General features: G+C 36.3%; 3 protein-coding genes across 18 annotated transcripts in view; 1 reads left to right on the top strand and 2 right to left on the bottom strand.

Annotated features, from left to right (window-relative positions):
• zgc:193726 (uncharacterized protein LOC561161 homolog) lies at nucleotides 1-8153 on the bottom strand. Of its 15 annotated transcripts, XM_035424374.1 has the most exons (17): nucleotides 7978-8152; nucleotides 7322-7405; nucleotides 7111-7155; nucleotides 6711-6794; nucleotides 6500-6544; nucleotides 6100-6183; nucleotides 5889-5933; nucleotides 5145-5189; nucleotides 4745-4828; nucleotides 4534-4578; nucleotides 4134-4217; nucleotides 3923-3967; nucleotides 3179-3223; nucleotides 2675-2698; nucleotides 1108-1161; nucleotides 805-873; nucleotides 1-203 (listed from the first exon to the last, which is right to left on the bottom strand). In XM_035424374.1, the coding sequence occupies exons 1-17, from the start codon at nucleotides 8136-8138 to the stop codon at nucleotides 65-67; spliced, it is 1182 nt and encodes a 393-aa protein (XP_035280265.1). In that variant the 5' UTR covers nucleotides 8139-8152; the 3' UTR covers nucleotides 1-64. The 15 variants fall into 15 exon arrangements, with proteins under 15 accessions (XP_035280265.1, XP_035280274.1, XP_035280266.1 ...); XM_035424383.1 differs by lacking the exon at nucleotides 4134-4217 and having other exon boundaries at nucleotides 7978-8153; XM_035424375.1 differs by lacking the exon at nucleotides 2675-2698.
• A 1416-nt stretch (nucleotides 8154-9569) lies between these two features.
• atp6v1f (ATPase H+ transporting V1 subunit F) lies at nucleotides 9570-11077 on the bottom strand. Its single transcript, XM_035424392.1, has 2 exons — nucleotides 10781-11077; nucleotides 9570-10325 (listed from the first exon to the last, which is right to left on the bottom strand). The coding sequence occupies exons 1-2, from the start codon at nucleotides 10936-10938 to the stop codon at nucleotides 10124-10126; spliced, it is 360 nt and encodes a 119-aa protein (XP_035280283.1). The 5' UTR covers nucleotides 10939-11077; the 3' UTR covers nucleotides 9570-10123.
• si:ch211-272n13.3 (ankyrin repeat domain-containing protein 26) overlaps nucleotides 10390-11637 on the top strand; it is a 31170-nt gene continuing 29922 nt past the window's right edge. The window contains exon 1 of one of the 2 annotated variants that reach the window (XM_035424366.1): nucleotides 10390-10536. The gene's annotated coding sequence lies outside the window, so the exon portion shown is untranslated. Of the gene's footprint in view, nucleotides 10537-11157; nucleotides 11612-11637 lie in introns of those variants that run through there. The other variant, XM_035424367.1, reaches the window with a different exon arrangement.

Below are 11637 nucleotides of genomic sequence, written 5' to 3'. Positions count from 1 at the left end.
ATTGTACTGCTGTTTGTTGGCTTTCCTGTTGAAACTGGAAGAGCCAGAGATCCTCTCTCATTCATCATTTCTTGCCGATCCCATATGGATTTCTGGTCAGCCCTCCTGCCTTCTCATCTCCATACTGTAATGAGGACTCCAGATTTGTCAGAGCACAAGTGGGGAGGATGCACGAGCGAGGTGGTGCCAACATTCGTATATCGCTGTTGAAAGTGACAAGTTACATTCAATCATTCTGTGTCATAATGATTTGCAATAAAAACTTTTAAATTTTAAAACTTTTTTCCCCCTTTTCTCCCAATTTATAATACCCAGGCATGCTTGTGTTGCAGTGCTTACCGCAATCCTCAATTCATACAACAGGTGATATCACTGCATTTTTTCACAGGTCAGGCTCACAGAGACATGAGTTGGAGGATTACACTTTATGTTCAGCCCACAAGCACCCAATCAACCCAATCCATTTGCTGGTGCAAATTGAAACATTGTCATCCAGACCTTCTGAAACCCTCCCTCTCTGGACAGTGCTAATTGCTAATTCTGCGTTGTCTTAACAGGACAAGCCACCCAGCAGTCGCAGTCCAATAAGTATTGTGCAGAAAAAGAGTATTTTACTTTTGGCTGCTTTACATCCAGTATGTGGAGCATATAGACAGTATTAGCACTTGGAAATATACATGCGTTTATGTCTTTGAGAGGGTTTGGGGTGGGTAAGTGGTAAGAGCGGCTAGTGGAATATCTGGCTGCAATTAAATCTCTTATCCTGAAAGACTTCTCATGAATAATGAAAAAGGTTGTACTCACTTGAGATTTACCCCACGGGCTGTGTCGTTACTTTTGATGCCATTCTGGTGCAGATGGGACGGAGTTGGTCTGCAGAAAACGGATGCATGATTACTCACAGCATTTCACGCATAGGGCTCCAATCACTCAAATTGACATGTGGCTCTTCCTTGACCTTGATTATAAAAGTTAAAAAGTGTTTACTTGATGAAAAAAATTAAAGGGGAAAAAATCTTAAGCTTGCTTATATTTTCCACTCAATACCAAGGACAACACAATATTGTGATTATAATGCGGAGGCCTTAAATACTCAAAAATACTCACTGATTGAGATGAAAGGAGTCATTGTTTCTGGTATAATTCAGGAACTGGTCAGACCTGTGGGAATAAATGGCAAGACTGCTTCATTCACATCTTCCCACTTTTAGCTCATAATGAGACGCATAATTAGCTCAGAATGGAAGACTTCACTTCCCATGGGTCATAGCAATGTGCTGTTGTTTCCACTGCTGTTCCATTGTACCAGAGACCCTAACTGTCTGCAAGAACGACATTTTTGGGTATTTCAGTCAACAAGTTAATAAATAATTCGTACTCATGCACAACACACACTGTACACATCTTCGACATCGCTGCATTATCACCAAAGTGGAGAGAGATCACTTCATTTACAATACCTTTCTTAAATCTTCAGTCATATAATATCATTCATATTTTGCCAACATGCAGTTTAAAAAGATTTTGAGAGAACAATCGTAATGCAATGTTGCAAAAGTTTATTTATTTGCACTTAATGGAGGGGTAACATAAAGCACAACGCAGAATTCAAAATTTACTCGACATATAATTAATGTAGCCAGGTAATGCCCACATGGACAAAAGTGATTGTGCACTTTTCTTACTGATTAAATTAACTTAAAATGTCTTCAGATTAAATAAGTAAAATAGATAATTGAATACATAAATATTGAGTAAAACACCAGGACTGCATTTGTGGATTTGACAGATTTTGACACCAATTACAATAAATGACATCTGTTTTTCTTTGCAAATTATAACGTTGTGTCAGCACAAGCATTTTGGAGCATGGCTGGGAGCACATATGTGGGTGTGCCTCAGTATATTTGTGTTTTTGTGTGCGCATTTGTATGTTTATGCATATGTCTATGTGTACATGCATGTGTGTGTATGCTTGTGTGTGTGTGTGTGTGTGTGCATGTGTGTGTGTGTGTGTGCGTGCGTGTGCTATAATAACCATGAGTGATAAAATACTGGGCAGTTTGTTCTAAGCATTACTGTATCGTCCATTTAACCAGACAGTGTACTGCACTGGTGTTATTCATTCTTTCATTTCTTGCCAATCCCTGCTGGATCTTTGGTTAATCCACCAGCTGTCTCATCCCCATACTGAAGCGATGACCCTAGGTTGGTCAACAAACAAGTTGGCAGGAGGCATTGGGATCTAAGAGAAGGAATTGTTAATTAGAATGTCTGCAACTATATGATCTCAATTCCTGAACATACATTCATATGGTGCTCATTATGAATTTGAAGTTGTATGTATTTTCACTAAAAGCTATTGTGAAACTGGCAGCCTCTAAGATGTGATTTGTGTGCACAAATTGAAATTCGGACAAAGGGCAAAATGAAACTGAATCACCAGCTTTGCATTATGTAGAACTAAAACATATTTTTTTGTCTGTTTTGTTGTTTTGGCACAAAGATATGCTTATATTTAATACAATAAATCTAATCTAGATGTGTGAATTATACACATAGTTTCTTTAACTGCAATTTTAATCTTCAAGCATATACTCTAAGCTACTCTCTGGACAATTAACACAAGAATTAAATTAATGTTTAAATTCAAAGCAGATTCTTCTGTACTTACAGCAGTACTGTCCTGGAAATGAGACTATAAAAAAACAACAAAATTTTTTTTAAAGAATTTATATATATTTAATGGTATGATGTAGTGTATAAATGTAATCAGACATTTCAATACAGTATATACAGCTCATACAACGTGTACATTAAATATTAAATTCCCAGTTTTCAAATGAGTGTCCCTTGAAAGTAGTACAGTATGCATCTTGTTCCATCTTGATACAGTTTTCTAAAAGTAGTTATGCACAGTTGCTCATCTAAGGAAAAATACCATAAATGATATGCTATAGTGGCAGTAATCAAGTAATTTACCAAGACACCGGGCAAATATCATATATAACTAGAAAACTACACCTTTTTCAATCTGAGTTACAGCCTTTTGTACTTGGTCCCAATTTTGTGCGTTACTACAAACAGTTTTGAGGAGTTAAAAAAAAAAAAAAAACATTTCAGTATTTTCAGTAAAGGGTGCCAAGATCTCCTTGATGGAGAGACAATGCTCACTCACCTCCGAGCAGGTTCAGTATCATTCTCACGACCAACGGGCATTTTTCTATGAAAAAAAGAATGATGTTACTTCTTGTTCACTGAGGTCTTTCAGCCTTCTGTTACTCTGACCCCTTGCTTTAATCAAAACCATTTTTGGATGGAATGTAATTGGTGCAATGATTTTGCAGAAAATGCATGGGAAGGAAACACCATTAGGAGACTACACTCACATGGCTGTTGAGAATGTGCCATTGTTCTCAGTGATATTCAGGGGTTGCACTGTACTATTCCAATTTTGTGCATTACTACAAACAGGAATGGTGGATGGGTACTGCATTGATGCATAGTATACAAAAATTATATACTGCCCTGTAGAAGGCTGTATGGGTAAACAAAAACTTTAAATATCAAATGTATGGTGAAAACCATGATGAGATATATAATAATCTTTCATGGAATCTCTGTGTGTATTTTGCCACAGAAGAGAGGAATGGAAACAAGCAATCATATTTCAATATGAAAAGTCAAATTTCTTCAGAAAAGTTTAGTGAATGCTTTATCTTCTGACATATTTGAAGTAAATGGTTGTTAGCACTCAATTTTGATTAATATCCCACCATAAGCGAGGGAAGCCCAGATTTAGTATAACTAGAAAGTGCTCTTAAACTCTGCGTAAACTGTTTTGAGGAGTTAAAAAAAACATTTCAGTATTTTCAGTAAAGGGTGCCAAGATCTCCTTGATGGAGAGACAATGCTCACTCACCTCCGAGGAGGTTCAGTATCATTCTCAGGATCAACGGGCATTTTTCTATGAAAAAAAGAATGATGTTACTTCTTGTTCACTGAGGTCTTTCAGCCTTCTGTTACTCTGACCCCTTGCTTTAATCAAAACCATCTTTGGATGGAATGTAATTGGTGCAATGATTTTGCAGAAAATGCATGGGAAGGAAACACCATTAGGAGACTACACTCACATGGCTGTTGAATATGTGCCATTGTTCTCAGTGATATTCAGGGGATGCACTGTACTATTCCAGGGCAGCTGAGATTCCTTTGTCCTGAAGGAAAATAAAATCACAGAAGTAACTGTTTTATTTCAGCATTTTTGTGTCTAGAAAACTCAAAATACATGTGTTAGCTTCAAAATAGTTTCTTGAAACCAAAACATAATAGCAAATATGACAACTGCTGCAGCCAGCACCACCAACACCACTTATTATATCAGTATTATTATACATATTATTATTATAATTATTATAAAATGTACATTTCAAGTTCAAAAATGTTGCTACAATAAAAAAATTAAAAAAACATTTCAGTATTTTCAGTAAAGGGTGCCAAGATCTCCTTGATGGAGAGACAATGCTCACTCACCTCCGAGGAGGTTCAGTATCATTCTCAGGATCAACGGGCATTTTTCTATGAAAAAAAGAATGATGTTACTTCTTGTTCACTGAAGTCTTTCAGCCTTCTGTTACTCTGACCCCTTGCTTTAATCAAAACCATCTTTGGATGGAATGTAATTGGTGCAATGATTTTGCAGAAAATGCATGGGAAGGAAACACCATTAGGAGACTACACTCACATGGCTGTTGAATATGTGCCATTGTTCTCAGTGATATTCAGGGGATGCACTCTACTATTCCAGGGCAGCTGAGATTCCTTTGTCCTGAAGGAAAATAAAATCACAGAAGTAACTGTTTTATTTCAGCATTTTTGTGTCTAGAAAACTCAAAATACATGTGTTAGCTTCAAAATAGTTTCTTGAAACCAAAACATAATAGCAAATATGACAACTGCTGCAGCCAGCACCACCAACACCACTTATTATATCAGTATTATTATACATATTATTATTATAATTATTATAAAATGTACATTTCAAGTTCAAAAATGTTGCTACAATAAAAAAATTAAAAAAACATTTCAGTATTTTCAGTAAAGGGTGCCAAGATCTCCTTGATGGAGAGACAATGCTCACTCACCTCCGAGGAGGTTCAGTATCATTCTCAGGATCAACGGGCATTTTTCTATGAAAAAAAGAATGATGTTACTTCTTGTTCACTGAAGTCTTTCAGCCTTCTGTTACTCTGACCCCTTGCTTTAATCAAAACCATCTTTGGATGGAATGTAATTGGTGCAATGATTTTGCAGAAAATGCATGGGAAGGAAACACCATTAGGAGACTACACTCACATGGCTGTTGAGAATGTGCCATTGTTCTCAGTGATATTCAGGGGTTGCACTGTACTATTCCAATTTTGTGCATTACTACAAACAGGAATGGTGGATGGGTACTGCATTGATGCATAGTATACAAAAATTATATACTGCCCTGTAGAAGGCTGTATGGGTAAACAAAAACTTTAAATATCAAATGTATGGGGAAAACCATGATGAGATATATAATAATCTTTCATGGAATCTCTGTGTGTATTTTGCCACAGAAGAGAGGAATGGAAACAAGCAATCATATTTCAATATGAAAAGTCAAATTTCTTCAGAAAAGTTTAGTGAATGCTTTATCTTCTGACATATTTGAAGTAAATGGTTGTTAGCACTCAATTTTGATTAATATCCCACCATAAGCGAGGGAAGCCCAGATTTAGTATAACTAGAAAGTGCTCTTAAACTCTGCGTAAACTGTTTTGAGGAGTTAAAAAAAACATTTCAGTATTTTCAGTAAAGGGTGCCAAGATCTCCTTGATGGAGAGACAATGCTCACTCACCTCCGAGGAGGTTCAGTATCATTCTCAGGATCAACGGGCATTTTTCTATGAAAAAAAGAATGATGTTACTTCTTGTTCACTGAGGTCTTTCAGCCTTCTGTTACTCTGACCCCTTGCTTTAATCAAAACCATCTTTGGATGGAATGTAATTGGTGCAATGATTTTGCAGAAAATGCATGGGAAGGAAACACCATTAGGAGACTACACTCACATGGTTGTTGAGAATGTGCCATTGTTCTCAGTGATATTCAGGGGATGCACTGTACTATTCCAGGGCAGCTGAGATTCCTTTGTCCTGAAGGAAAATAAAATCACAGAAGTAACTGTTTTATTTCAGCATTTTTGTGTCTAGAAAACTCAAAATACATGTGTTAGCTTCAAAATAGTTTCTTGAAACCAAAACATAATAGCAAATATGACAACTGCTGCAGCCAGCACCACCAACACCACTTATTATATCAGTATTATTATACATATTATTATTATAATTATTATAAAATGTACATTTCAAGTTCAAAAATGTTGCTACAATAAAAAAATTAAAAAAACATTTCAGTATTTTCAGTAAAGGGTGCCAAGATCTCCTTGATGGAGAGACAATGCTCACTCACCTCCGAGGAGGTTCAGTATCATTCTCAGGATCAACGGGCATTTTTCTATGAAAAAAAGAATGATGTTACTTCTTGTTCACTGAAGTCTTTCAGCCTTCTGTTACTCTGACCCCTTGCTTTAATCAAAACCATCTTTGGATGGAATGTAATTGGTGCAATGATTTTGCAGAAAATGCATGGGAAGGAAACACCATTAGGAGACTACACTCACATGGCTGTTGAATATGTGCCATTGTTCTCAGTGATATTCAGGGGATGCACTCTACTATTCCAGGGCAGCTGAGATTCCTTTGTCCTGAAGGAAAATAAAATCACAGAAGTAACTGTTTTATTTCAGCATTTTTGTGTCTAGAAAACTCAAAATACATGTGTTAGCTTCAAAATAGTTTCTTGAAACCAAAACATAATAGCAAATATGACAACTGCTGCAGCCAGCACCACCAACACCACTTATTATATCAGTATTATTATACATATTATTATTATAATTATTATAAAATGTACATTTCAAGTTCAAAAATGTTGCTACAATAAAAAAATTAAAAAAACATTTCAGTATTTTCAGTAAAGGGTGCCAAGATCTCCTTGATGGAGAGACAATGCTCACTCACCTCCGAGGAGGTTCAGTATCATTCTCAGGATCAACGGGCATTTTTCTATGAAAAAAAGAATGATGTTACTTCTTGTTCACTGAAGTCTTTCAGCCTTCTGTTACTCTGACCCCTTGCTTTAATCAAAACCCTCTTTGGATGGAATGTAATTGGTGCAATGATTTTGCAGAAAATGCATGGGAAGGAAACACCATTAGGAGACTACACTCACATGGCTGTTGAATATGTGCCATTGTTCTCAGTGATATTCAGGGGATGCACTCTACTATTCCAGGGCAGCTGAGATTCCTTTGTCCTGAAGGAAAATAAAATCACAGAAGTAACTGTTTTATTTCAGCATTTTTGTGTCTAGAAAACTCAAAATACATGTGTTAGCTTCAAAATAGTTTCTTGAAACCAAAACATAATAGCAAATATGACAACTGCTGCACCAACACCACTTATTATATCAGTATTATTATACATATTATTATTATAATTATTATAAAATGTACATTTCAAGTTCAAAAATGTTGCTACAATGTTGTTATGTTTAGTAATTTTACAATCACATATGTAATTCAGTTTACATAAGTATGCTTTTGAAATGGCATCTGCAGAGAATCCCTAAATTCTGCAGGATTATACAAACATAAATTAAGATTTTACTTAGACAGTGATGTTGTTTTCAGCATCTGTAAGTGCATGTAGGTTGTTTAGTCTGAAAAAAAATTCTAAATCAAATAAACAGAACAAATAAACAAAACAAAAAAAAACTTGAATGTGTGCTAAAACGTTGAACCATCGATTTTAACCACTCTACTGTTTTATTAGAATGTTAAGAACATCATTAAACTATACTGGAGATACATTTGTATATTAACATACCTTATTTTGCTTTCTTTAGTTTTGAGGATCGTTCCATAGGCACAGCTGAACAGAAATAAGCCAATAAGCAGTCCTTTCTTCATTCTGGAATAATTAGCTGTTAAACACTCAGTAGGTAGGAAAAAAAGCTTCACAATGGAAAACAGTGAAGACTCTCTCATGGTAAAATATTCATTATATGTAGGGCTTTTTGTTTAAATATTATGTTCTTATCTGTGCCACATACGTAACACAATTTGATTAGTTGAAGGACATCTGGAAAGGACCAAGTGAACATGTCCAACCAAAGAATGATGATTCCTCTCCAATGCTGTTAAAATATTTGTTAGTTCACAGTGTGGGCAAAATCATTAGTCAAACGTTGTTAGTCAAGGTTGGGTCAACTTTGGAATAGTTCTGAATCCACTGCTAGAGCTCCAGTTTGTCACACATTAATCTTTTTTATATTTTTAAGGACATGACCTGCCCTTGGCCAGTTTCTGACAGCATGCTGGGAAATTCTTCAGTTCCCACCAGACCAAAACCTCACACCAAAATGTTTAGTTCCTTATTCACACATATGAAAGTTAACTCATGCAACATGATGGCAATCTATTTAATGGCAAAGTAATACATTTTATGATGGGATACTCTTTTTTGATCACTGTCTTATCTGTCAAGGAAACAATCTATAAACAATCTAAGCACTTTCAAGCCTGTAAATTTGATTTGAGTTTTAATTTGAGTGTGTTCTTTTCAAAAGCTTTTTCAGTGTACATACTATCTTGCTGTCAGCAGCCCTTTTTTACCAAGTTATTGAACTTAGTCTAAGATGTAAACGAGATAATTTTGTTGGTGGGTGAGGGGGATCAGCTGTTGGGGGGTTTAAGAGGTTGCTTAAATGCAAATAAGTGAATTTTTTAAAAACTGATCTCCAATATTGTAGTGGTGATAGTGTATGTGTTGGTGTGTGTGTAAACATCAATAGCCTTTTTGGTTAGCTTACTTTTGGCAGGAAACTCACCTTCTCACAGACACACTGTTTACAGGCTAAATCACACCACTGGTTGGATTTGCAGCTTTTGTGAAGAAGAGGCTTAAGACTGCTGGGAGTTTGGTATTAGTCTGATTTACAACAGCATGCTACATTCTGTTTTTATCTTCTGCTCGCATGCCACTGGTAGGCATTTACTATAAGGATGAGATCAATTAGCATAGCAGACAGAAATACAGTATGGGAATGAATCACATTGAACAGTGTACAGTTATGCAGAATGGGAATGTCATTTTTACAAACTGTCCATTTAAGGAATACTTTTTTCTTACCTTCTAGAAAAAAATGAAGCAACAATTAGAAAAATACAAATCAGACCACAACTAATGAATGACCGAATAAGCTGAATTATGTGCCTAATTCTCATTTTAAAACATTTTCAATGTATATATATTTGTTTCATTTTTTTCAGTTAAACATGACTAATGCAAACAAGATTCACAAATCCACAGAAAACATATACTTATCTAATGAAAATCAATTGGCTGGCTTTACAATTATCTTTATAAAGGAATAAGTTGACATGTTTTAAACTGAACTTCAAAGGCAGATTCACAAATAGTTTTCACTGAATTATTTTATTATTAATTAATGCAATATGTATTTCTACATGCAGTGAAGCATAAATGTGCATAAATAATCATTATGGAACAGTTTTAAATTAAAAAGCACTTGCCTAGACACTGTATTTTCATTTCTGAAATTCCTGATGACTCACAACCATCTGCTATGATTAGTCACAGGTTCTGAATATCTGAACAGACATACAAATTCTCCACTCTAAATAGGTTCCCCCTTGATTTAAGTAACTTAACAAAGGGCATGGTAAACATCACATAACTATCTTAAGTATCTTGGTCATTTACATAAGATAAATAACTTATAACAATACAGGACAAGCACACAACTTGGAAAACATGATCAATATTACCACTGAACAGTCTACATTTTAAATGGCTACACTGTTCACCATTGCAGCAGTTTTCCAGGCATGGAATTAAGTTGGGAAAATCACACAAAACAACTCTGGTGCAGTGGGATCGAAGAATTCTCCTCTTGGACATGAATCTGCCGCTTCTCCTCCCAGCCTGCAGCACTCCTTTCGGTCAGGATTTATCGGAAGTCTTCTGCAGAGAACATGCCCTTTGCCCTCCGCAAGATGGAGTCCTTGGAAGCGTCGTAAGGGTGCTCTTTTGAGGGGATCTCCAGCACAGCGGGGATCGACTGCATGTGCGCGTCAATCGCGTGGCGGATCATCTCCGCAATGAACTGGTTGATCAGGATGATTCCAATGTCATCGCGAGCCAGAAAACTCCTGAGGAGAGATCACGTTCATGACCAGGTCATAAAAACCTGGTTGCCAGCACAATCTCTTAAATCAGGAATAAAACTGCACGGTCACATACAGAGGTATTCGAACTGAACAATTGGAGTAAAACAAGTAATGACACATGAATTGAAGTGCCAATGCAGCAATCGTGGGTGTGCCGATAGCTGGCTAATTCAAAGGAATATGCCACATCCAGGTGAGCGAATGATATGGTTTTATTAATATAATGGTCATGGTTAGCCAGCAGTAATTGGAGTCCGAGTAAGCCATCTGTTTATTACACATGACGTTACCGTGATTAGATTTATTTCTACCAACTGACCGTGGCAACCCTGGGATTTCTCACAACATAGCAATTGACTTGGACTCAAGCATAATTTCTCCTAACCTACCAGTTAACAATATGTTATTTTCTTAAAGAAGCACCAGCCAACACTTACTTGAAGGTCTCTTCGATCTCAGTGATGCTCGTGTCTTTTTCAACAACCAAGAAATTGGGTTTACGGTTCTTATTCAACTCGCCTACGCCCCCAAGCAGGAATCCTGTGCATGTATCTTCATCACCGATAACGGCAATTAGTTTACCTCGCCCAGCCATGGTGGAGTTCGCGTGCCCTGGTTATTTTAATATCACAAACTAATAGAAAATGTATTGCTAGTTCTAGAGGTTGGTGTTTTCTTCAATGGCTTTTCAAAGTCAGCTGACTTTTCTACTTCCTCTTTTCAGCTTGCCACGTGATTAAGCTTACTGCTCAGGCGCACGCTCATGCGTAGTTGACAACATATATTTTCGTCAGGGTGCTACTTGGCTGCAGGGAATTTTAGCCCCAATGGAAAATGGGCAAAGTAAACATTATGGTAGATTTATTTAACGGCCGTTTTAATTACACATGCAATTATAAATTGAAACTTGAATGACTATTTACTTGTTTATTAATAATGTGAACTTGGCTAAATAGTTTATAAACGTGCCGGTGGGTTAGCCAAGTGGTACAGACAGCTGTCAGGGGAATGAGATTGATGTTAATGGAGTAGACGTGGAAAAAGACTAGTTAAAGTTAAACTTAATTACGTATAAAACCATATTAATTCATTGGCTTCTAAATCAAGGCTAAGGTTTTAGCTTTTGATGCGTTTCAATAAAGACTAATGTCTTATCCATATGTATTTGTTTTGTGGTGAAAAGTACTACATCTAACATTAACTATTGTAAACTGGTGCAAGAAACTTCGATTCGGTGAAACCGTACTTCTACTGGCGAGGAACATTATGTAAGATTGGTCTATCAACCATATAA

Source organism: Anguilla anguilla, chromosome 7 (genome assembly GCF_013347855.1).
Source record: "Anguilla anguilla isolate fAngAng1 chromosome 7, fAngAng1.pri, whole genome shotgun sequence".
NCBI lineage: Eukaryota > Metazoa > Chordata > Actinopteri > Anguilliformes > Anguillidae > Anguilla > Anguilla anguilla.
Note: the sequence above shows the minus strand (reverse complement) of the source record. Positions and strands in the feature narration are given on the sequence as shown.